Genomic DNA, 25817 nt, shown 5'->3' on the forward strand with positions numbered 1-25817 from the left:
AGGTTGTGTGCTCTTAAACAAGGAAAAATGCATTCCCATCTTCAATGCCCTAGGGATGCCTGCTTTTAAATGAAATTCTAGTGTGCATTCGTTGTAAGGTGGATTCCCAGCTCCCTTAATTCATCTTTCATGAAACCCAGGCTTTTTTGCAGGTCAGGTTTGCTCAAAGCATGAACTCATTCTGCGTCTTTCTGTGGGTTTGTATACACCATGGGTAACACTTAAAATAATGGCAATGACATTTTTTGACAGATCGATGCACAGCCCATGTTATGTGACATCAGTCTTCAGGGGATAATAATAAATCCGGTTTGTAATGAAGTAGGAACATAGAGTAATCTATCAAATAAAGCATTATTCAGTAAAGACCAGGATATACAGAAACACACAACTGATAGCTGGCATATGTCAAAAATTATATATCTACTACAAGAATTTTGCTTAATAACTTTTCATGCAAGAACTGTGGTTATTCTCAAACTCATGAAGACATACACTCTTATCTATAATTTTAATGTAACTCTGAAAAAAAGATTTGTTTTTCTAACTTGTTTCCATAATTAATGCCAGCATTTTCTTTTCATGGCATCTGAATTTAGCTCTCCTGGATTCAGACCGTTTGATTAAAACAATTACATACGAGTACGTTTAACAACCATTTTTTGCTTTTTTAGAGTAATTGGGAAATACTGGGCCAGTGTCTAATTTATTACATACAAATAGATTTTTTTTTTCAAATAGAAAGATTTAATTATAGAACTGTTTGACTACAAAATTCGCTGTTATCTATGGTAGAATATGCCTGCCCGTCAATGGAAGGGTCCGTGTAGAGGCTGGGATTTTCAGAAAGGTTTTCTGAACTGAGGAATAGCCTGGTTCCTCCTAGCTTTGAGCCCCTATGAATCTCAAAAGGTCTCAGATTTCCTGGGCTCTTTCCATCATTCTCACATGATGACATTCCTGAGGAAACGACTCTGTTTTCTCAGTAAAAAAAAACCACTGGGGATGGGCAGCATTGTCTTGTACAGCTGCACAGGCTGTGCACTACACAACTGTAGGGGGCACCATTCACGTGGACTGTATACTAAGATAACTGGAGTTTGGACCCTGAGAGGGTCCCCAGCCTACGCCATAACCTTCTCCTCTCAATCACTTTTCTGTAAAGTTTCTGATCCTGGTTCCCAGAGGACTGATCAGTGTTAATTCTGAGGAACATTTCTGTCCAGAAGTATGAGGTGGCTTTGGGATTTAGTCACAACTTCCTAGTGTTCCACTGACTTCACGGGAATTTCTGGGTATAGCATATTCTACTAGTTGCCCCCCAGTATCCATTTTCCTTTTCACAAGAATTTCCAGGGGGACATATATGGTTGTCAAGAATAAAGACCACACTTTCTAGCCTCTCTAGGTATAGCCTGTGGCCAATTTCTCATCAATGGGATGGGAGAGGATATGAGCAACTTCTGCACTGTGATTTTAAAATAAGCAGCATTCCCTCCTACTGCCCCACCTTTCTTCTTTTGCTGTTTTAAGTGTAGGCCCAACAATGACAATGTCAATAGTCATTTTATTTATTTATTTATTTATTTATTTATTTATTTATTTATTTATTTATTTATTTATTTATTTTTAATAGTCATTTTAAACTGTAAGACAAAAGTCACATGAGAGCAGCATTCCAGAAGGAACCAAGGTCTCTGATGAGTGTGCTGCTGCCCTACCAGCCCTGACTCGGTGTGAAAAACAAACTTTTATCCTATTTAAACCACTGTCACACTGGGTCTCCTCATCCCAGCAGCAGAACCAAAATTCTAAAGAAAACACTAGGGCTTAGACAACTCTTATCACCACCTTGCTTAAAAAAGTGCCCCGAGTCCTTCCTGATTTTGATCATCCTTTCAACCCACTCTGAGAAGGAAGCTATCAGGAACAGAAGCAAGGACCTAGAACCAAGGGACTTACTGGGCCTAGTAAGTATCCCTTGTTATGACCCAAGATTTAGGAGCTCAGATAGATACTAGAGGCAATCTAGTCCTGGTATGTCAAACTCATTTTTTTTTTTCTCCCAAAGAAGACTGGTGGCAGGCTCTTGGAACAGAATCTGGAAAAGGATTCTGAGTCTGCATGTGCATGCATTCAACAGGAAAGAGTGAGGTGACCCGTTAGTGATGTCTATCCCATTCAAGGCCAAGCAGGTGACATCGCAGACCTAGTGCAAAGCAGAACAAGGGCTGGAACTCCTACACTCTCCGAGTCCAGCCCAAGGCACTTTCCACTCTCCTAGGCTGCTTTGTCAATAGTTATTGTTTCAAAGCACTGCTAAAGGGCAACAAAAAAATAAAGGCACAGCAGATTTATTCTTGCGAACGAATAATGACTTTTCCTACAGTCATCCACAAGGATGAATAATGTGGTTTTTATTGCAAAGTGAAAACATAATTAGCCAAGTACCTGTATTGCTCCTCTCAAGTTAATTCCAGTTTCAATGGCAACGTAGTAAGATGCTTGCAGAAACGTCCTTTGTAGTAGGAGGGCAAGGAAGAGAAGCACAGCTAGGACGTAGGCATTAGCAAGGAACTCTTGGGACGAGACAAAGTAAACCCCGAGAAACTGCGTCTGTCGGAAAGAGAATTCAGAAGTGGCTGTCATTGCCAGAAAAATAGCCGCCACCAGTACCTGTTACTGTGCCACGATGGCCATTATTATAGGACCCTCCATGCTTGCCAAGCCTGTCAGCTGTGTCTAAGGGCAATATAAGGCTGATAAATCCAACTAAACATTCTTCTAGCCACAGGGAGGGTGCCTATACCCTCTTCATCATCCTACTTAAGGGAACAGAGTGTGGTCCAGTTCTTTTTTTTTTAATATATTTTTTAAAAATATTTTTTATTTATTTATTTATGATAGTCACACACACAGAGAGAGAGAGAGAGAGGCAGAGACACAGGCAGAGGGAGAAGCAGGCTCCATGCACTGGGAGCCCGACGTGGGATTCGATCCCGGGTCTCCAGGATCGCGCCCTGGGCCAAAGGCAGGCGCCAAACCGCTGCCAGGGATCCCGAGTGTGGTCCAGTTCTAACCTCATGCCCATAAATATGACTTCCAGCTCAAATAGGCCCCACCAGACCCAGGGGAGCTCACTCTGAAAGGAACGAAAACAAATATAGTGAATCACAGAGCAGCCCAAACCAGAATTGCTTGAACAGATTCCACAATGGGTGTTCTCTGCTACAGAAAAACCCAGAATGAGCTAAGGTCTTGTCCTACATTCACCAACAGCCTGCCTTGTAGAAATTTCTGGGGAGGAAAGACCAGTAGGAAAACTGTAGTGCTCCCAGGTGAGATGGAAACTCATCACCTATGATAGACTGAGAAGATTTCGGAAGCCCCCCAGCCTTGTGGGCTCCAGGGTCCTCCTGTTAAATTGAAGGTCCTCTTGCAACACCTCCAGCAAGATCTCCGATGATAAGCACTGGGGAAAAAAAACCCAACCATTTTGACTCTGTTGCTAAAGATACCAGAAAACAACAGCACGTCTGTTTCCAAATTCAGCATCAACAGCTCCTAGGAAAACTTTGATCCTGATTAAGTCCTTTGCTCCCCAGCAGAACCACATCAATATTTCCATGAAGACAGCACTCTCCCCTTCCTTAGACCCTGCCCTGAACTCTGAAAGCTATTTGCAGGATGTGGGAGCTGCTGTAGGGTGAAGGGTGGTGGGAACAAAGTGATGAGAAGGAGCCTGAGGGCATGTCTATGGCCAGGATCAGGCCCAAGGGATCAGAACTCTAAGAGGAGTCTTTTTCCCTAGAGTCAGAAATTCCTAGATCCTGGATACAGGGCCTCCTGACAGTAGAAAAGATCTTGCCTCTTGGTCCAACTGGGCCTTCTAAACCAGCCCTCACTGTTTCATGGAACTTAACAACCATCTCTCCTTGGCTCCGTGGGACAGGAGTCTTTTCTCTTTGGGGACAGCAGGAAGCAGGCACAGAGAGACTATTAAGGTCTGATAGAGAAAGGCCCTACCAAGGCCTGAAGCCCCTGACTCGGCCTCATTGGTCAAAGTACCAGAGGGGAAGGCAGAGGGAGAAGCCTGGGAGGGTCCTGGAAGCAGGAAATGGACCTTAAAATTAGGCTGTGGGGGTTGAGATCTGACCTGGCAGGGAAGCAAGGGGCAGAGCACAATATTTATCAGGTGCAGAGCTCCATCTTCATGATACACCAATGAGAAGAGTACCATTATGGGCCTAATTTAATTTTTAATTTTTTATTTTGTATTTTGTATTTTGTATTTTATTTTATTTTATTTTTTTGGTTGGGCCTAATTTTATGCATGAGAAAATGGAGTTCAGCACGGTTACCTGACTGGCTCGAGGTCACATGCTGATAAGGCAAAACATGTGAACGTGAACCTGCGTGATGCCCAAAACACTATCCTAGATCCACTAGCTAAGTCTACCTGGCTTCGACCTCCAGTCTTCTATCGTCAGCTACAAGCTCGTGGGGTCAGAAACATGGCCACGCGGTTGGTTCTGGGTCAAAGACGAAGGCATGCAGGCTTGGGGAAACCTGGTCCTATTGAACACACTTTGGAATTCTTCTGTTCTATATCTTCCACAGAGACCCAGCTCTGGAGCATGGGGTCCATTACATTAAAGCAACCAAACAAATCACCGGAACTTACCCCAAAGGAAATAATTCAACATCAGGAACTAAAGGTGTTCTATCTCTGGGTTACAGCAGGGGGAGAGGCATAAAGCCATGGAATGCGCAACCATAGGCAACAGTTAGGTAAATTATTTTTTTTAAAGATTTTATTTATTCATGAGAGACAGAGAGGCAGAGACACAGGCAGAGGGAGAAGCAGGCTCCATGCAGGGAACCCGATGCTGGACTTGATCCCGGGTCCCCAGGATCACACCCTGCTGAAGGCAGTGCAAACTGCTGAGCCACCTGGGCTTCCCCAGTTGGGTAAATTATGATGCTCATGGGAACACTACACACCAAGAACTCTGATCACCACAAAAGCTCTTTTTTTCCCCCCAAAAAAAGCTCTTGAGCAGCATGGAATGTGCTATGCCACAAGCCACAAGGATCAGAAAACACACGGCTAGAGAATGAGCACTAGAAAAATCAACTGATCACATATATTGGTTAGAATATGGGTGGTATTTGTTAAATACACTCATTATTTATACATTTGTAATGAAGCAACCAATTCCTTTCTTGCAGCTTTAAAGGCAAAACCTTGACCTCTTCCCTCAGAAGCACACTCACTGTTGGGTCAGAAACTGTATTTCTTTGGATCAAGAATTTTGTGACATCTTAAAATGAAAATCTCCCTGCAGATATGTCATTAGGACATTATTTGATCTCTCTTCAAAGAGACACCTTAAAAGAGATGGAGCCCAGAATAGCCAAGTTTTTATTAAGAAGTAGGTATTAGACTAGTCAAAGAGACCCGGCATACTGCCCAAGGAAGGCGGGCCCTGGGAAGCTTTAAATGGGTGTGAGGGCAAAGACATTGCCCAAAGCCTTGAAGGCTGGAGAGAAAGGCCAAGGACCTACAACGTGACATCTGGTGCAAGTTTAATGCTTCGGAAGATCAGATGCCCTAGCCTCACATTTCCACAAGCTCTCAGGGGATAAACTGTGTTTGTTTCCAGGGGCTTCCCCAGTAGTGCTCAATACATATTTTAAATTAATCAATGCATATGACCTTCCTCCCCCATCTGCTTTCTAAAGAAGTTATACATTTCCCCATTTTGCAGTTGAACTGGTTCATTGTATAGGTAGGACATCAGAACCTAGCACTCTTGACTCTACAGTTCTGACCTCTATTGCTCCTACTTGCCAGAGGCATGACTGGAAAGGCCACCTTCCCTTATTCTCTTGAGCTTAATGGACAGGGATCATGGGCTTTTGCTTCTTATTTGGGTAGGAGCCAGAAAGTCAACTGTCCATAGGTCCCAGCCCTAGAAGTCCTTGGGTAAAAACAATGACAACCATCTTTAACCACTCATGGATCAATGTCTCCATCCATCCATTAAAGCCTGGACTTAGAGGTTAGCCATAGCTGAGTTTGAGTCCTGACTCATTATATATTGGCCACTGTGTCCTTATTGTAAGTGCCTCGATCTCCCTGAGCCTCAGTTTCCTCACTGAAAAATGAGGCCAGAGAGTTGGTGTAAGAGTTCAGTGTAACAATGCAGGTAAAAATATCTTGTAAGCACAAGCACTTAGTAGATGGTGACTTCTTTATGATTCCCCGAAGAATCATTTCTTCTGTGACCCCTGAATTTCAGGCATGGATCTGGATGTGGGGCACCAGGAGGTCAGGCAATGTACTTCCTGTCTCAGGGGACTTGGGGTCGAGTCGGGAAAGAGACAAGGGGTGTTTGATGATGCAAGCCCCGGGATGTTATGGGAGCACAGAGGAGGGGCATCTAATCCAACCAGAAGGAGTCTTCCTGCAAGAGGTGGCATCTGAGCTGAGTCTTGGGAGCCTGAGAGAAGCTAGTGAGATGAGGGGAGGCATGCCAGGCCACAGCGGCCACATGGACACTGTCATGAAGAGACCCACTCACACACTGACATCACAGAGCCACAGAACCACATATGAATGTACACAGTCACCCACAGTGATAGCTACAGATATGTGTACCCTAATTGAGACACAGATGATGCTCATGGAAAAAAAGATAAACCAAGAGACACAGGACAAATCGAAGGACATACATACTGATTTATAAACAGTTCCCATGAGAATTCATTCAGAAACAAACACATACACACTTAAAAACCTACACCTGTTTCCCCTCTGAGGGTAGAGGCTGTTGGAAGCTTTGGCCCTCAGACCAAAGTCAGACTGCTTTTTCTCTGCTCAGCTGACAGCCTAGAGCAGTGCTGGCAGGTCTCAGATGCTGGCAGTTTTTAATGGATCCAGTTCCCTTACCCTGCAGCCAGATCAGTGGCATCCACAGCAGGTGACAGATTGTGGGTAGGGGTGAGGTGGGAGAGGGGGCTGGAGAGAGAGAGAGAAGTCATGGGCTGCACCCAGCCCGGGTCCCAGCTTTCCCTAGGGAGTGGCAGAGGGGACAGGAGTCGGGGAATTAGAGAAAAAATAACGTTTGTCCTCACGGACGCCAAGGGCAGTGTGATTCTTGCCAACTGTGTCCTGGAAAGGGAAGAGAGGACAGGGCGGCCACTGACCATGAAGTCAATGCTGTGCAGGCTGGGACAGCAGAGATGGACGCTGAGCGGAAAGAAAGGCTTTCTCATGGAGAGGGTTGTTCCTGCTGCAACATGTAGCTGAGGGCGGTGGTGGTGGGGGGAGGGTGGGCTTCCTCATGGGTTCATAGAGACCAGAACAGGCCCTCTCTCTAGGTGAGAGCTGCTGGGAGGCGAGGGATGGACTAAATGATCTCAGTAAATGACCCCTTTCCCCCATTTTCTGGAGCCAGAAACCCAAATGAGAATTAAGCCATATCCCAGGCAACCACATGATTGAGCATTCTTTGTTGCTGACACTGGAGCCTTATATTTACTTTCACCTCTCATTTCAATGTCTCTAATTTGCTGATTGCATTTGGGCCACAGGAAACAAATATGAAATCTGATAAGGCCTGCTGCCACTGAGGCAGAGCCATCTGTCTCAGGGATTTATGTCCTGACAAGGAACCAGGACAAGAGCATTCCAACGAGAGCACTGTAGATCCCAGGGTTGGTGTATAAATAGAGAAAAGAGAACGTTCAGGTGAACTAGAATTCTAAGTGTTGCTCTTGGTACCTCTTGGGCACATCCTCCTCGGTGCTCTCTGTAGGAGAACCCCACCAGAGTTCTGGGAAACACAGGAAGAAGACAATGGTGTGAACAAGCTGAGAAGGGCTCTGGCCAGCGTCGCTTCCCACCTGATAGTAACAGCGGGCTCTTGTTGCTGTAGGATTATCGATGTAGAATATTCTGGAGTCATCTATGGTCAGACTAGAACTGAAGATAACACTCTTGTAGACAAGAGAAGCTGCCCTTTCCTTTCTCTTTTTGGGCCAAATACAGTTCAGAGGCTTAAAAAGCCAGAGAAAGCCTTAAAAGCAGTCAAGGTCTAAATAAGCCACAGAAGAGTCCTCACCTTCTTGTTGAACTAGAAATCCCCATCTTAGCTTGGCCAACTCATGCTCGCACGTCAAGGCCCCATGCAAATCCTTGTTCCTTTAGGAAGCTGTCCATGACCACTGGTTGAGCTAGTCTCTCTCTTCCCATAGTTGCCCGTATATACTACCTCGTAGGGGCATTTAACACACAGCAGAAACATCTTTTATTTAGATTTCTCTTCTCCATTAGATTTCACAATCCTTGGAGCCAGAGGTGATGGCTTGATAACAGTAAGTGAATTTAGCATCATGTTGTAAGTGCCCCATGCTCTGGAGTGAGAGAGACTTGGATTCAGATTCTGACTCTGTCACAAAGTAGCTGAGAAACCCTAGGGGAAAGCTACTCAGCTTCTCTGTGCCTCAAGCCCCTCACCTGTAAAATGGGGATAAAATACCTACCTTGTAAATTGTATGGTATGTGAATCATATCCCAATAAGGCTATTACCAAAAAAATAAAATAAAATAAAACTTAAAAAGTACTTACTCTAAAAGGTTGTGTGAGGCATGGATAACTCCCACTAGCAGCCAGACATGGGCTAAGTGGTCAGCGTGTGGTTGTTATTATAGTTAATAGTCCCCATCATAACTCGGTATTCCCACAGCTCAACCCAGGCCTGGCACACAGTAGGGTTCAATAAATGTTTGCTGAATAAAGCAGACAAACAGACTTGGAGTGTCTCGTAATGCTGACCAGAAGTGCTCAGCTGATTAATTATATCTCTGGAAAAAATTAATATAAACCCCCCAAGGATTAAATGCTCTCTGCGATCTTAGAGCCAATGAGAGGAATGGCATTACACAAGGGAGTGTCATAAAATCTTAACGAAGATCCCTAATTAGCAATTCTCAGCAGCATTTTTGGACTGTTTGTGGTTAAAAGTTTATAACGATATTCCTGCTGGGAAAATAAAACTCTGAATCTTGTTAGAGGTGAAAAATTTTCCATTTTTGACCATCTAAACCTAAGTGGCAGCGAAGAAGCAGATAAAGGAATAAGTACCCCACCCCCATCCCCAGAGTGGATGCTATTGCCCCAAGCAGGGAAAATAAACCCCCAGAAAGATTTCCTGCCTCTTTTGTCCAACCAATTTCAGTCTGTAGCAGCTTTAAAGCTGCAAAGGCCATTTGATATCATGTGGTCCAATGGGTTTCAAGTATTTTTAATACATGGAATCCTTTGGTAAAAGAATTTTTAATGGAAAAGTCTAACATATTCATAAATCTGGGGGAGCTTTGAGTGAAATCTGGACTTGGGGGGAGAAACCCATGGAGGTTCCCCTCCACCCCTCACCCCCAACAGCAGCCTCTAAGATGGACCTGTAGAACCTCGGATGCCAAAATAGAGAAGTAAAGAAGAGAGAACATAAAAAGTTATTTAGAGTCTATTAGGATGATGTAAACTAAAGCCAACATATCCAACAAATCATAGAAGCCCTAGATGCTGGGTAAACATATGCACTTCCTATAATTTCTGAATGGGGAGGGGTGTTGTGGCAGTGATGGCACGATGAAGACAGCAGGGCACCATAAATCTTCCTGGGGCACCAGCTTGCCTCCTGTTAACTGGATGCAGAGCATCTTCTAGAGGGAGATATTGCCAAGGGCTTTGTGTGTGGCGGGGGAGCTGGCCCAGTGCAGCCAAAGCGCACACACATTGGCCTCTGCACATTCTCATCTACAAGGGAAAACCTTCCAAAGCGTGCTCTGTTCTGCCCGTGGGGTGCCTACCTTGGGCTGGAAGACGCGGTTCTCCTTCCCAAGGTGGTCCACAATCCCGAAGATGCACAGTGGCCCAGCGAAGCCCAGCAGGTCGGCCAAGATGCGGAAAGTGCTGCTGAGGACCAGGCGTCTCCCGAAGGCATGGCAAAGTGCCTGCCAGATGGCCCGGGCCCCCTGTGTGCTCTGCGAGTCCTTCTGCTGCCCAGAGAGAACCCATGGCCAGGTCAGAAGGGCCGAGGGCCTGTTCATGGCAGGGTCCGCCCTCCCAGGAAGGCCCTGGCTCCTGCTTTCTGGGGAAACTCAATGGCCACATTTGCTGCAAACAGGTAAACTCCAGGAAGAAATCACTGAATCACCAAGTGCACAGTTAGGTAGGCCCTATTAACATGGTCCAGATGGAGAAACTGAGGCCAGGTGATCAACCAAGGTCACACAGCGGGTCAGGGACTATGTGATGAGCACAGCACCATAATGAGGAAGTGGCACGTGTCAAGGTCCTTCATCACCACCCACCATTGCATCTGCTTCAGCGTCTCCCTGCTGTTCTAGGGCAGAGGCAGTGAAGGAACACAGGCCTGGGAGTTGGGAGACTGCTTCTGCCACCTACCAGTGGCCCCGCTCTGGCCAGGTCACGGCTGTTCTCTGGGCCGTGATATTGGGAGACTCCTGCCTGGCTCAGCTTATAGGGTTCTTGGAAGTATCAGGCCACTAAATCCCTCCTTTAAAATGGGTGAAAATATTCCCACCTTTACAGTCCCTGAACTCTAGAAGGAAGAACCTAGGACATGAGGGAATTCAGGGGAGTCACTTCCTTTCTCAGGGTCTCAGTTTCCCCATCCAGACGATGAGTGTGTTAGATGACCTAAACCGTAAGGGCTATTCTAGCTGTGACTGTCCTGTGAATCTTTACTTCTGGACTTGCCTCCAGTTCACTGTGTGACCTAGGGCAAGCCTCTTCCCCTCAGTGGGCCCTACCAGGGGTTTGAGGAGGTCCCCGTCTGAGACTCTAAACTGAAGGGAGGGGAGGGGATGGTGTGGCAGGGCCCCCACTGACCGCTTGGGTGTCGAAGGCCTCACAGAGCCGCTGGTAGTTGGTGAGAGCCCTCATGGCAATGGGTAGCTTCCCAATGGCTCGGAGATCAATGGGCTTCTTGTGAGCAGTCTTGATGAAAGCATTCATCCACCAGTAGGTGCCTTTCGACAGCAGGTTCACAAAGGGCTGCAGGAAGCGCACCCCCAAGTCCTGTAGGTCCTCAGGGGGCTTCACTTCCCTTGGTGACTTGAAGAAGATATATCTCTGTGGGACACATGGATCACTGGGGATAGGTAAATGCAACTTCTCACCCCTCTCCATTTTGCCCCAGAAAAGATCAGGGGTTGTGACATCCCATCCTTGACCTCTAACATATGGGGTCATATCTTGCCTATTCCCAGGAAAAGGATCACTCCAACACCTCTTGGCAACCAGTGCTGGGCCTTCCTAAAATGTAATGCTTCATTGAGGTTTACTCTGAATCCCTTTGGCTGGGTTGGGTTGGGTTTAGGTTGGATTGGGGAAGAGCAGAAATCTCCCATATACCATCCCATATACCACAGATCTGAGGACATTACCATGTTTCATGTAGTGTTATTGGAACATGGAGCCTTGCAAACCTTAGCTCAAACCCTGTCTCTTCCACTTACTAGCAAGGTGTCTTTAGACAAGGTCTCCTCTAAAATGTTTCCTTGTCTAAAAGGTGGGTGGTACTTGCATTCCAGCGGGGGGCTGTGAGGGTCAGTTGAGGCAGGCAATGTTGTAGGGCCTCTGTACCCTGCACATCACCAACTAAAAGAGATGTCAGAGAAATGCAAATTCAAGGAGCACTTCACACTCATCGCCCAAGTGAAGCTGGCCCCATTGCTCGTTGGAGGCAGGGAGAGGGTTTTCTATATTCATTGCTGGTAGATTATATTGCTTCTTTCTGGAAGGCGATCTGCAACACTGATTGAAATTTAAAATACACAGACCCTTTGAACTAGCAACTCCACTCCTTGGACTCTCTCCCACAGAAATAAAAGCAGCAATACATAAAGATATTAAGTCTGTTTAATACACCATTATTTGTGAAGGCAGAAACTTGGCAGTGAAGTGAATGCCCATCAACTGGGTAATGTTTGAATAAATTATTGCTCATCCACATGATGGAATACTATGCAGCCATTAAGAAAACTAAATTAGCCATACCAGACTTAGAGGGAGTCCTAAGAGATATCTGTTGGGTGAGAAAAGCAAGACCTACAAAACTGTGTATAATATGATCCTATTTTTATAAAATGAATATTGAGAGGAAAAATCTTTACTCTCATAGGTGTTGAGAAAAAAGCACCCTAAATAGATACAAGTAGATGGTATAGTAATAAAAACCAAGAGTGGAAGGACACATATGAGGCTGTTAATCTGGGTTACCCAGGGAAGGGAAAGGCCCGAGGAATATAGGGTAGGGAGAGAGGAGAGAGGGGAAAGGAGTAAGCAAAAATGATAATGAAACAAGACAAAAGCCATGTATGCATCCACGTTTAGTCATTCTGGTATATGTGTAACCATATGAACACATTAAAATAACTCTTCTCCCCCCAAATAACAGCAGCAACAGAGCTCAGAGAAGCCAGTACTCCAAGCTCTTTTCCCTCTCTATGGTTTTATACCCAGAATCCTTCAACCTTGGCTAATGCATCCTATCACTTCCATTCCCTCTGGGAGCGTGAGGTAGAGGGCAGCTGGGCCAGATGGAACGTTCCTCTCAAACCTCTCCCCTTTGGGGGCCGCTAAAAGAGGCTGCCTCCTTCCAGGGCTTGTGTAAGCAGCTAGGTGGGGGCCCACACCCAGGGGCAGGACATTGATCAGGAGGAGACCCACCCCGGCCCAGGTGTCTCCTGAGGGGAGTGCTGGGGTGGCCCGGGAGTGGCCTGCTTACCCTCACCATGATGACATTGACCTCCACCAGGAGCAGCATCCCGTAGAGAATCACCAGCAGCCCCGTGAGGCAGAAGCGCAGCTGTGAGAAGCTGATGGAGTGGTCATAGAACTTGACGAACTTGATGGTCTTGGTGATGAAAGCCAGGGTCCAGTAGACTAGCAGGGCTGCAGGCGAAAGGATGTGTGTGTATGTGTATGTGTGTGTGTGTGTGTGTGGTGCACGTATGCACTCACGTGTGTGTGAGACTGTGAGAGAGAAGGAGAGAAAAGAAGCAGGCAGGAGGAGGTGTGTGAGTGAATACACCAAAGTCATGGGTATGGATGCCCGTTTCTGAGCAAAGGGCTGTGTGTGTGAATCTGTAAGTGTGTCATGTTGAGGGGGTGTGCATACATTCACACGTTCATGGTAGGTACGTTCAAAACATTAATGATCTTGTAAGTCAAGCTGGTCAGCCAAGTTTTCCTTTATGGTAATTAATATATTATTTTTTAAGTTTAACGAAGTTGTAGGCACTGTGCCAAGTGAGCGCTCTGAGTATTATCTCCCCTTATTCCCTACAATCACCCTTGTGAGGGAGGAACTGCCACCACCCCAGGACGAAGGAAGCCAGGCCCAGGTAACTAACTGATCAAGTCAGGTGGCAGAACTGGAGCCCATGCTGGGAGGCTCTATCCTACAATGGTTTCCTCGTGGGATTTCCAAGCTGGAAAGATATACTTAAAAAAAAAAAAGATTAAAAAAAATATTTTATTTATTTATGTGTGAGAGAGAGAGGGTGAGAGTGAGAGCAAGGATGAGCAGAGGGGAGGGGCAGAGGGAGAAGCAGAAGCAGACTCCCCGCTGAGCAGGGAGCCCGATGTGGGACTCGATCCCAAGACCCTGGGATCATGATCTGAACTGAAGGCAGGTGCTTCACCCGCTGAGCCACCCAGGCGTGCCCGAGCTGGGGAGGTCTTAAATGTTCTTCAATCTGCTCTTTCATTTTACAGATGAGGAAAGTGGAGCCCCACGGAGGATGTGGCCTGCCTACGCTCGCCACGAGCTTGAGTGCAGCCAGTGCAGAGCATGCAGCAGCACGGCCCTCACGGAGCCTGGGGGGCTGGGGATCTGAACAAGTAAGTGACAGTTCCGTGAGGCAGTGTGCACGGTGGTTAGGGCAGGGCCCGGCAGCCGGATATCCCTGGGCTCAGATCCTGTACTTCAACAGCCATGTGACTGGGGGTAAAGTCCTCAGTCTCTTCACCCACAAAATGGGGATAATGGTAGCACTTCCTCAAAGGTTGCTGTGAGCACTGCATGGAAAGAATTTAGCACGGTGGGCCTGGCACGCAGTGGGTGCTCTTGGGACGTCAGCTGTTAATCCATGTTATCATCTCCAGATTTCAGACCTGGGCCCGTAAGCATCAGAAGCTAACAGTAGATTCTAATCTCTAAATTCTCACCACTACCACCGGCCAATAAACCACTATCAGCGAGCAACAACATCAAGCAGCAATGACTAGTCCTCCTCTAGGAGAAGCTTTAGGTGGGCAGCTCCTTCCCCTTCCCTCCCTAGGGCCAGATGCCCACAAGGGCAGCCTACAGCCCCTAGGGCTCTTCTCTTGTCAGAGCACAGAGAAGGAGACACCCTCCCCTGCCCTCCATCCCTACGTGGGCCTGGTTGCATGAATGCCGGGGCATCTCTTGGAGACCAAAGCGGGGGTCTGGCCCAGCCTAAGTGTGGGCTGGGAACGAGGCCAAGATGGTGAACTTGCCCCGGGAGGGATGAATGTCATCTATCTCGGGTCCCTGGGTGAGGGCGTTAGGATAGAGGGCAGAAGCGTCTGCTTTCTGTGCATTGCCCCTCTCTGGCCAGGACTGGGGTGATAATCCCCTCAGCTTGGTCTGGCTCCCACGTCCCAAGGATCCCACAGCTGGAGTCCATCACCCTGCTTCCACACCTACACTCCCCCAGACCGAAACCAAGCATCAGAACCTCTTTGGCCCCTCGTGATGGTCCCCTACAGGGGCCCAGTCTTGAAAATATGCCTCAGAGGGGCCTTAACAGATGTGGTTTGATGCTCTTCATAACAACCCTGTGATTAGACAGGGACTCACTATTCTGTATTCTGTCCAGATGCAGAAACTGAGGCTCTCAGAGCCTGAGTGCCATGTCCAAGGTCACACAGGGACTTAGTGGTGGGCCCAGGACTAAGCCCGAGGGTCCCTTCCCCTGTGCTAGACACAGCAGCCCTCAGCCAAAGCTTAGAGCTTGACCGAGAGGAAAGCAGAAAGGACGGGGTATGACATGAGGGCTGCTGGCGAGTTTCAGGCTCTGAATGCTCCTTACCCCTGTGTCTTCCCTCCCCTTCTCCACACCCTACCTATTACCACGTTCTATCTCCTTTACCTCCTAAGTATCTGGGCGAGCTGGGTCACCATCATAACCCCCGGGGGCTGCCCTCACATCTCCCCTGCTCTCCCTTTAGAGCCTTCTCATGCTTCGCTCACTTGCCCATCTCTAGTCTAGCCTCTGTGAAGCAATAATCTGATCAAAGATGATCTCAGGCACCCATGCTCCTAACAGCATTATTTACAAGAGCCAAAAAGTGCAAGACCTCAAGGGGCCCCTGAGGGATGACTGGATAAGCAAAATGTGGCATTTCCATACAGTGGAGTGTTATTAAGCCTTAAAAAAGAAAGGATAGTCTGACACATGCTACAACACTGGTGAACCTGGAGGGTGTTCGATTAAGTTAAATGAGCCAGTCACAAAAGGACAAATTCGCCTATGATTCCGCTTAGACAAGGTCCCGAGAGTAGTCAAGTTCATAGAGAGAGAAGGTAGATTGGTAGTTTTTAGGGGTGGAGGTGAGAGAGGAGAACAGGGAGTTATTGTCTGAAGGACACAGAGTTTCAGTCTGGGAAGACGAAGTTTTGGAGATGGGTAGTTTGGATGGATGGTGGTGATGGTTGCAAAAAAATGTGGATGTATTCAATGCCATGGAATCGTGCATTTAGAAGTGGTTCAAGTGGCAAATTTTATGTTATGTATACGTTACACGCACACATATACACACACTCTAACCCTCAGTGCCCATGAGAAAGATCAATGCTTGTGGTGTGGCCTTGGGGGCCCCACCTAGTACGGTCCCCATCTGCCACTCCGGGCTTCAAAGTTCATTTCTCTTCTGCTCTCTGCATTCTAGCCACGGGTTTTCTTCTGGATTTCCTAGCATGCTTCTCCTGCCTCAGGGCCTTTGCGCATGCTGTTCCTTCTGCCTCCAACATTCTCCTCTCCCTTCTCTCAGTGAGGTCCCACCTCTCCTTCAGTTCCCAGCTCGAACGTGATGTTTTCACAGAACACTTCCTTGATCTCATCTGGAGCCTCAAGACCAAGGTTATTCTGTGGGCCAAAGTAAGCCGCAGTGGGGTTCACCTTTCTGCAGGACTCCAGACCTGTGACCAGATGGGAGTCTTCTCAGAGGGCCAGCTGTTTCCCCAATACCCACGGCCCTCAATCCCTGAGCTCAGAGAGGTATAACCTCCCTGCTTTTACCTGTTCTAGAATTTCTGGCGCTGCAGAGCAAAACTCTAGCAAGTGGGAATGGAGGGAGTTAGTCCTTGTTCTCTGGAGAAAGAATGGTCTATCTACGGGGGGGGGGGGGGGGGGGGGGCGGGTAATTTGTGCTTTAAAGAAAGAACATTGTGTGCTTTCCAGAGAATGAGAAAATGAACTTGCCATATGCCCGGATAGGATGTTTCTAGGGGGCACTGGGCAGCCAGGCCCGAGGGTAAAAAAGGGGTTCTCTGTACAAGAGGAGCTGCTTCAGAAGCTTCAGGAGAGGGAGGCTCTCTGAGGTCTGTACTTACCATCTCTCTCTCTCTCTCAGCTGGTGCTCCCTAGTCCCCCAGCCACACTCTGATAGGGTCACCCAGGTGGGGGGGGGTCACCCGGATGATCCTGATGGAGCCCAGCTCTCCCCTTAGCCAGGAAGACAGACGTCCCGATTAGCTTGGGAAATACCCTCTGCCCACCCACGACACCATGTTGTCTCTGGCTTAGCACAGAGCGTTCCAGACTCCAAATGTCAATTAGATGTTATGACTCCTAAAAATCATAGCCTGACTTAATGATACAGTCTGACCACAGCCACTCAGCCAGATGTACAGCCCTGACCTTAGATAGACCTCCAGATTGATACCTTTGGCCCAAGCAGTCTGATGACCCTTAGACACACAGTCTCAGAGGCGGTTAAGAGCCTGCTTGGGTTCCAGACTCCGGGGATCTAACCCTGATTCTGCCTCTTGACTAGTCGGGCAGACTAGTGTGAGTCACTTAACCTCTGAGCTTCAATTTCCTGTTGTGTAAAAGGGAAGTGATAATGGTATCTACCTCAGAGTGCTGTTGTAAGGATGAAATGAGCTGATATATGTGAAATGTTGGGGAGCATGGTTGACACACGGCAAGCGGTAGATGAATGTTTGCTGTTATTATTTGTAACCTCTCTGAGTCTAGTGTCCACATCTGTAGAAAGGGGATAGCTGTGATACTGATATGGAGATTGTGGAGGTCAAGTGAGACAACGCACGTGAGGAGCTTAGCAAGCCTGGCACGCCATACATGCCCAATAAACATCAACATTCATTGCTGTTGTTTCCGCCTGGGACCCCAGCCATACAGTGTCAGAAGGTCTAAGGAGGCACCCCTTCTTGAATCTTTCTAAGTGTTCACAAACCACGGGCTCTAGTCCTGGGGTCTAGTCTCTTCTCTCTCCAGGTGACCTCAGCCAGGCTCAAGCTTTTGATGCCATCTACAAGCCCATGACCTCTGAATGTATATCTCCAGTCCTGACCTCCCCCGAATGCCCGACTCGTTTCTCTAACTGCCCATTTGACACTTGAGTTGGTTGTCTCAAACACAACATGTCCGAGCCCGCTCCCCCCACCTCCGCCAACTCCCCAAACCCTGATCCATGCTCAGTTATTAATACCATCATTTGCCCAGAGGCTCACACCCAAAGCCTAGGGATCTGCCCTGTTCCTCTCCTGGCCCCTGACTTCATCTCCTACCATTCCTCCTCTTTCCTGGCTTTGTCCATACTGGCCGGTTTGTCAAATTTGTTCCTACCAACAGGCCTTTGGACTTGCTGTTCCAAAGCATGGAGGATTCTTCCCTGAAGCATGTGCACGCTCACTCTTATCAGAGATCTTTCCCGACCACCCTATATAGACAGCAACATGGCCATCACTCTCAAACCCTTGCCTGGCTTTATTTTCTTCATAGCATCGTTCCTACCTATGTCTTCATTCACTGTCTTTGCTTGCCCGTCTCCTCCCACCAGAAGGTGGGGGTTTTTCTTCTCCACTTCTGAACCTCTAGCTCCCCAGAACAGTGCTGGGCACCTAGTAAGTGCTCAGTAAACATTATCTGGACGCATGGATGAAGGGAACTATCGCTCTCCTGCCCCCTCCTGCCCCCTATACCTATCAGCAGCTTGGGGAAGTTGGAGGTCTCGATGTTGTGATAGTAGACCACGGAGGTGACAGCAGCCATGAACGCCATCCCGGCTGGCATGTACAGGTGGAGATGGCGGGATTCAGTCACCCTGAGATGGGGAAGAGGGAGAGAGAGAGAGAAAGAGAGAGACATTGGAGGTAGATGTACCAAATCCCCCAAAAGAGCAGCTCAGGCTCTGTGCTTAGGGCTCAGCACACAGTAGGGTCTCTGGATCATACGCACAGCTCCACTCCTTATCTTGGCAGCTCTGCCCAGCCCAAACATACCCCAAACATGTCCATTAGTTAGGGGTCCAGGAAGCCACATGGTGATGCTATGAGGACTCAGTGTCCACACTTTGGAACTCATAGCTTTCTCTCCCTGGGTTCAGGCTCACAGACCCTGACATGGGGAAGCCATGCTTAGCAGTCACAGCTGCAGAGCCTCCAGCCTGGAACCACTTCCCTGGGAGTGAACACAGCTGGGTTCCTGCCCTGGGGTCCCTTGGGCAGTACGGGGGCCTGTGCACCCCAACTCTCTCAGGGACAGCTGCACTTAACATGAACAGTATAAGTCAGCACTGACACCCGGCCCCAGGTGGTGTAATGACAGCCCTGTAGTCAATATTTATCGAGCATTTACCCTGCGCCAGGCACTGTTCTAAGCGCGTGATGTATATGAACTCACTTAATCATCATGAGATCCCATGAAGTTGGTCCTCTTAGCCTCCTCATTTTACAGTTGAGGAAACACAGGCGTGGAGAGGCTAAGTAACAAGCCCAAGGTCGCCGGTTTTGTTTCCTCCCTTGAGATGGTTATGGAGGCCAATATCAGCTCATCCCCTCCCCAGTGTAACTCACAGAGGCCCAGGTGGTGGGTGCACTCTGCTCTGGTGACAGGATCTGTAGGGAGCCCCAGCTCTCTCTGACGTCAGGCTTTCCCAGGATTGGTGAGGAAGCTCACCTTAACTGGCCTGACTGTGCCCCTCCACGGCTCCCTCCTACAGAAGCCAAAATCCACACTGATCAGCTGGGGACCAAAAGGTCCAGGTGAGACGGCCTCAAGCCACTTTTTCAACACTGCCCAACCTGCTCTTCCTGCTGAAGCCTTTTGGGACCCCCTCCATTCCCAGAAGGCCCCCTGCAATCTCCTGCCCCAAGGATGCCCTGGCTTGCACTGCTCCTTCTATCTAGCATGCCAAGCATCCCTGCCTTCAAGAAACTGAGCATAGGGAGGGGGCAACCATGCTCAGAGCTGTCTACCCAGGCAGTCTAGGGAAGTGATATTGGAGATGGTCTGAAGGCTGAGAGCACAAGGAGTGAGCAGACAACCAAGGAAAACTTCACAGAGGAGGTGGCTCCAGGTTGGATTTTGAAGGATGGAGAGTTCAACAGAGAAGGAGGGAGGACATGAGGAGAGCCATGTGGGGGCCCTAAGTAGTCCAGTAGGACTAGCGTACAGGTGTAGAGGCACTATGGGCTCCCCTCCTGGTTTGCTAAAAGAACCACACATTTGTTCTAGCAGCAGTGTGTCCAACCCTAGGGAATAGATGGTGATTGGTTCAAGCAGCCATGCAATCCCACACCCCTTTGTCAGTGATTGGTCTAAGGGTGGCCATAAAACTCAATTCTGACCAATGAGATGCAAAGGAGAGTCTGCAGAGGATGATATCCTGCATAAAGAAGAGGCATGTGGGAGCTGGTCTCCTTTGCCCTTGCCTTCCTCCCTAAGTGATACCTGGAGCTGGGCAGCTGTCTTGTGACCATGGGGAAAGATAGGCCAGACACACAGAGGATGATGTAGAAAGATGGCAAGAGGCTGGGTCCCTGACGACATCACCAAGACACCAAACTGACTAGAGAGGCGATCTCTAAATATCTTGTTAAATGAGGCCATAAATGTTGATATTCCTTAAGCCTTGGTGGGCATTCTCAGCAAAAGACTTATACAGGATGCACAAGGCCATCAGTGACTAGTGGGGTCACTGGGAGAGCCAACACCCTGTGCAGGGGTCTTCAAAACTCCTGCCTTTGTATCTCTTGGAATAAGTCTCTGAGAAACTATATTATTGCCTCACAGATTTTTAAGTGACATCTTAAATATTAGATGTAAGTTTGAATAAATTCAGTTTTTGCAATAGGAGGCAGAAATGATAAATATTTAATATAATTAAATAGGATGAAGAATACCCATAGTTGAAATAAATATTTCATGACATGACTTAACAAAATAGACTTGGGCTGCTTTGCTGAATAATACACACTAAATTAGGTTAGAAATTAGGTAAAAGTCTTATGTATGGGTTTTTTCCAGTGTATGATGATCTAGGAAAACATTCTAGTTATATTGCTAAAAAAAGTGTTTCCTCTCTAACTTGCACTGCTTTGGTTGTTCTAAATTCGGAGCATCACACAAAAATAATACCCAAAGGAAGACAGGAAGCCCTACAAATGTTAAGATGCCTTACTTAATCGCTAAATGGGGCTTACCCTAAACTTAGCTAGAGTTTGAAGACCACTGCTGTAACTAGCCCCCATGGCCTCCTGCACCTAGACTTCCAGGTGGGTCTGTAAACCCAGGCCACAGGGCACAGGGGGTGCCCCAGGGCAGGATCTGTGGCTTCTCTTCCTGTCTGCTCCCTTCTTCATGGTTGCCTGCCCAGGGGCATGGGCACACAGATGGAGGCCAATAAAGACCAGGTGTCAAGTGTCCAGTTCAACAGCCAACCTGCTCGCTGGGGAGGAAATGGCAGTTTGCACTGCTGGGGGAGATAAGGGATACAGATGCAGCCCCACACAGGAGGGACTGCTGACAGCAGGCAGGAGGGAGTTCCTGACCTGATTCATTCCAGTCTCCCACATTCTGGGAATGTCCTGTCTATCTGCCCAGAGCTCTGGCCATTCCATTTCTGCATTCCATCTGTGCTCTAATTTCATCCTCCATGGCCCTGTGAAGCAGGCAAGGCAGGGATTATGATGATCATTTCACAGGTAGAGAAAGAAAGACCCAGAAAGGCTGAGTGGCTGCCCCAAAGTCCTCTGGCTGGTACGTAGAAGTGCCAGCAGATGAGCCCAGTCTACCTTCTCCACAGGCAGGGTGTTTTCCTCTCTGCCACCTCACTAGTTATAACCCAATGAGAATTTCTGGCCTGAGGACTCACGGGCATCTTTCCCCTTTGGAGCATTTGTGCTGCTTAGGAAGGGGCGTCTAGATGGGGGTGGGGGGTGGGAGGTAGATTTGTCACCTGCTACTTATGTGGCAGCATGCCTTCTGGTGTTCTTGCTGGTCTGGGGGACTTGGATAACCAGGAGGAGCCCCAAGGCAAGCAGTTGTCGCAGAGATTACTGCTGGAGTCAGCATGCAGGGACATTGGGGGCGGGAGGGTGAGGTAGCGTGTGGGGACCCCATCCCCCTGCTGTCCAGCTCAGAGTGGTTGGACCTCTGATATTTTAGCCAAAATACCACCCTCCACCACCCCCTTACCCGGGCAGTCACGGAGCCTTCTTCTGCGAGATGGTGGCTTCATCTCCTCCTCCTCCTCCGCACCCCCACTGCTGACACACCACTCCTGGCTGCACTTACCTCTCATCTAGCCTACGGCAATCACCTCCTAGGTGCTCTACCTCCATCCTCTCGCTGCCTCCAGCCTGCCCTGGACACTGCCTAGTACTGAGCCGACCACGCGTCTCTTCTGTTCCAAACTGCTGACAAAATCCAACCCAGACACAGCCTGGCATCCAAAGCCCTCCTAGAGATGCTCCCAATACCATCTCCAAGCCCCCACCCCCAGCGCTTCCCTGCAAGTGCTTCATGCTTCAGCCTCCAAGCACTTGCTCCCGCCCCAACCTGCTTTCCTTCCCATGCCTTTACTTCTCCTCCCCCTGCCTCCCTGGCCCTCCCTCTCCAAACTCCTCTGCTGTCAGAACCCTTGTCACTCTTCCAGACTCAGCTCAGAAGTCCCCTCAACCATGAAGCTTGGCCCGCCCTGCCTTCCTCTCTCCTCCCAGAGGTCTCACTCTTACAACTATTTTGTTTAATCTCTTTCAGAGCCAAAAAGTGTCCATGGAGCTTTGTCACCTGCCTTGTGCTCTTATTACAAAGATGAATAAAATCCAACTCTGAGGCCTTTCTTACCCAGGGGGAGACAGTTTTGCAACTAGACATAAACTAAACACAGTATGATCTGTGTTGTAGCAGCGGTGTGAGGAGTGTGCTGGGAGGCCCAGAGGACAGGTAGGGGAGGGGAGGCCTTGGGACTGAGGCTAGACAGTGAGGGGTGCTGGCTGTGAGGACCCCAGATGTCAGGCTGAGCACCTGGTACCCTGAAACACTGGGAAGCAAGGAAAGGTCTTAAGCAAGAGTGATTTTTATTCTTCCCAAGATGGTAACTCCAGGGGTTGGGACAATCTTTTTTTTTTTTTTTTTTTTTTTTAAGGTTTTATTTATTTATTCATGAGAGACACAGAGAGTCAGGGACATAGGCAGAAGGAGAAGTAGGCTCCTTGTGAGAGTCTGATATAGAACTTGATCCCAGCACCCTGGGATCAGGCTCTGAGCCAAAGGTAGACACTCAACCACTGAGCCACCCAGACATCCCATGGAGTTGGGGCATTATATGATGCTCTAGGATTGTTTCACGGGGTCTTGGCATGCAGATCCATATTCCCTCTACCCTGCAACACTGAGGCCATGGCCTGGGTCTCACTTGTATCCAGTATCTGGCACAGAGAGCTTGACACATGGGAGATGTTAGGTAAACAGTTACTGGATTTATCAGCAGGTGTTACTGCCTCATGGAATGCAGGTGAGCTGGGGTTTCCTTTAGCTTGCAGGAAGCACCCTGGGACCCATCCACTCTCCTGAGACACTCACCCATCGGACAGGATGCCCTCCGCGATTTCACACACCAGGACAAAGAGCAGCATGAAGGTCAGGATCCAGCGCAGGTTGTGCCCAGGGAAGTGGAGCCATGTGCTATGGTGGATGTGTACCTTGGAGCTTTGACTGCCCCATCCTGCAAGTAGAGGCAGGAAGAGGTGGGAAGCCTGGGTCACCAGGGAGGGGTGCATGAACCCCAGCAGGGTGCTTAGGTATGGGTCCACAGTGGGGAGTGTACCCATTTGTACACCTGTGCATGAGAGTGCCTGAATCTGGTACATGTGACCTAAATGTCCAAGCATGAAGCCTAGAACCATGCAGGGCCACCTGTGCAAGTACTCATTTTATATGCTGACCTCTTATATGACAAATGATCATGTAAATAAACCATTTGTTTGAGAATGGAAGTGTAAATGCTGGTACAATTTTGGATACACATATAAGCATAAGTTACACATGCTCCCTCCCTATATCTGATTGTCTTTGTCAATAATTAGTAGCATCTCCGCCTCTCTCATCCTTCCCTTTTAAATTCTGGGACAATTTTTCCTTTCTTCCCAAAAGCTGTATATGAATTTTAAAATTTGCTTTTTTTAAAAAAAAATCTTAATTAGCGTGAATTAACAAGTTTTACAGAGGCGGGGCACACCATATGAATTGACAGAGCTCTAGCTAGCCTGGGAAATTCAAGGTCTGAAAGAGAGAAGAAGGGCTCCCAAGTGAAGGGGCGCCTAGGATGGTCCTGACCGTGGTGCCCAACTTTGCAGCGGGCTTTCCGGCAGGGACGCTGCCTCAGGCGGGGTAGCAGCGGAAGGGGACCCAAGTCCCTGGCTCCTGCCTCTCCCCGCCCAGGGCGCCCGGACCCGCTGGGGCGTCGGAAGGTACTGACCGGCCACAGGCGTGGCTCAGCCCCGGGAAGCAGGTGCACACTCCGCCGGGGCCCAGCTTCAGCGCACAGGAAGGGTGCCTGGGGGGGTGTCCTGGCTCCCTACACAGCGCTGCGGGGCGCCGGCCCGAGCCCCTCCGACCGCTCCAGCGCCCCCAGAAACCTCTGCCTCTGGCTCCGCGGTGGGAAACTTGGGGGTCCCCCGGGCCGGGAGCGTCCGCTGTATTTGATGCGGATTCGGGGGCCACCTCGGGAGGTGAGGGGACGGGCAGGTGCGGGGACCGCGGGCTAGCACACCCAGCCGGGGACCCCGGGACCGAGCGGGCGGCGGGCGCGGGCCGGGGGGGGGGGGGGGCGAGAGTCGAGCGGCGCGCTCCTCCCCTCCCCTCCCCTCCCCTCCCCTCCCCTCCTCCCCTCCCCTCCCCTCCCCTCCCCTCCCTCCCTTCCCCTCCTCCCCTCCCCTCCCCCCCCTCCCCGCCGGTGCCCTCCCCTCCGCCGCCCCGGGCGCGCTCACCGATGAAGAGGATGGGGAAGGTGATGAAGAGCAGGAAGACGTGCGGCACCACGTTGAGCGCGTCCACGAAGCAGCCGTTGTTGAGGACGCCCTGGTCCACCCGGTAGGCGGCCGAGCGGTTCTCGCTGCCGCAGAAGGCCAAGGGCATGGCGGCGCGGCCCGGGGCGGCTGCGGCTGCGGCTGCGGCTGCGGCTGCGGCTGCGGCTCCGGCTTCGGCTTCGGCTGGCTCCGCGCGCCTCCCGGCCTCCGCCGCCGCCTCCGGGCGCCCGCCCCCCGCCCGCAGCCCCTCCCGCCGGCCCGCCGGCCCCGCCCCGCCCCTGCGGCCCCGCCCCGCCCCGCCCCCGCTCCCTACCTGCCCGGGGGGGGGGGGGGCCGCGGGGACCCGGTTCCAGCTGTGACCGCCGCGCGCCCGGAGGTGCCGGGGCCGCCTGGAATGCCCCGCGCGTGTGCTGCGCCCCGCGGGGAGGCAGGCTGGCCGGTGCGCACGCTCCAGTCCGGGGGGCGAAGGGAGGAGGGTCCGAGGGGCCCAGGGGCGCTGCCCGGGGCTGGGATGTGGGCGCCCCTGGGCTTGGCGCGGGCCGCGGTGGGATCGGAGGGTCCCGGCGGGGGCGGGGTGGGGCAAGCCGTCTGTCCCCCCACGAGCGTGGGGGAAGCAGGGGAGATCATTAGGGTGGGGAGCACTTTGCATATTTTCCAAAAGTGGCCCCACGCGCGGGGCGCTCGCAGGTGCTTCACGGCGTATCCAGCGCCTTCGCAAAGGGGATCTCTCAACACCGACACGGCTGCTAAGCGCAGGTGATGGTTCCTCCCAGTTCTGATGAGGCAGTTGAGGCTCAGAGGGGTCCCTCGGCTGACCCGAGGTCTCACCGCCAGCCCGGGGGAGGGGGCCGGGGGGAAGCACAACTGAACCCGGCTCCTCGGATCCGCGCCTTCACGCCCCACCCGTCTCCCACAGGGCGCATCTAGACATTAGAACATTTGAGCGACGGGACCGCTTGGGTGACCCAGGGGTTGAGCGTCTGCCTTTGGCTCAGGTGGTGATTCCGGGGACCTGGGATCCAGTTCCGCATCACGGGGACCCTGCGGGGACCCTGCTTCTCCCTCTGCCTGTGTCTCTGCCTCTCTCTCTCTCTCTCATGAAAAAATAAATGGAATCTTAAAACAACAACAAAACATTCCAGCGACTGTCAGGTGAATGTGTAGAATGGGTCCACGCCCAAGGCTGAAAAAGA

At 49.9% G+C, this 25817-nt stretch overlaps 1 protein-coding gene across 9 annotated transcripts in view; it reads right to left on the reverse strand.

Moving 5' to 3' along the window:
* The window catches only part of ABCC8 (ATP binding cassette subfamily C member 8), a 75937-nt gene extending 51140 nt beyond the window's left edge, over nt 1-24797 (reverse strand). For 4 of the 9 annotated variants that reach the window (XM_025459654.3, XM_025459651.3, XM_025459653.3 and 1 more), the window contains exons 1-7: nt 24586-24795; nt 23180-23321; nt 18295-18416; nt 12826-12992; nt 10926-11168; nt 9881-10069; nt 2452-2616 (exon numbers count right to left, since the gene is read on the reverse strand). In XM_025459654.3, coding sequence (XP_025315439.3) covers nt 2452-2616; nt 9881-10069; nt 10926-11168; nt 12826-12992; nt 18295-18416; nt 23180-23321; nt 24586-24733 — 1176 coding nt within the window. In that variant the 5' untranslated portion in view covers nt 24734-24795. Of the gene's footprint in view, nt 1-2451; nt 2617-9880; nt 10070-10925; nt 11169-12825; nt 12993-18294; nt 18417-21790; nt 21969-23179; nt 23322-24585 lie in introns of those variants that run through there. The other 5 variants (XM_025459657.3, XM_025459656.3, XM_025459652.3 and 2 more) reach the window with 3 other exon arrangements.
* Nucleotides 24798-25817: the final 1020 nt, after the last annotated feature.

Source organism: Canis lupus, chromosome 21 (assembly GCF_003254725.2).
Source record: "Canis lupus dingo isolate Sandy chromosome 21, ASM325472v2, whole genome shotgun sequence".
NCBI lineage: Eukaryota > Metazoa > Chordata > Mammalia > Carnivora > Canidae > Canis > Canis lupus.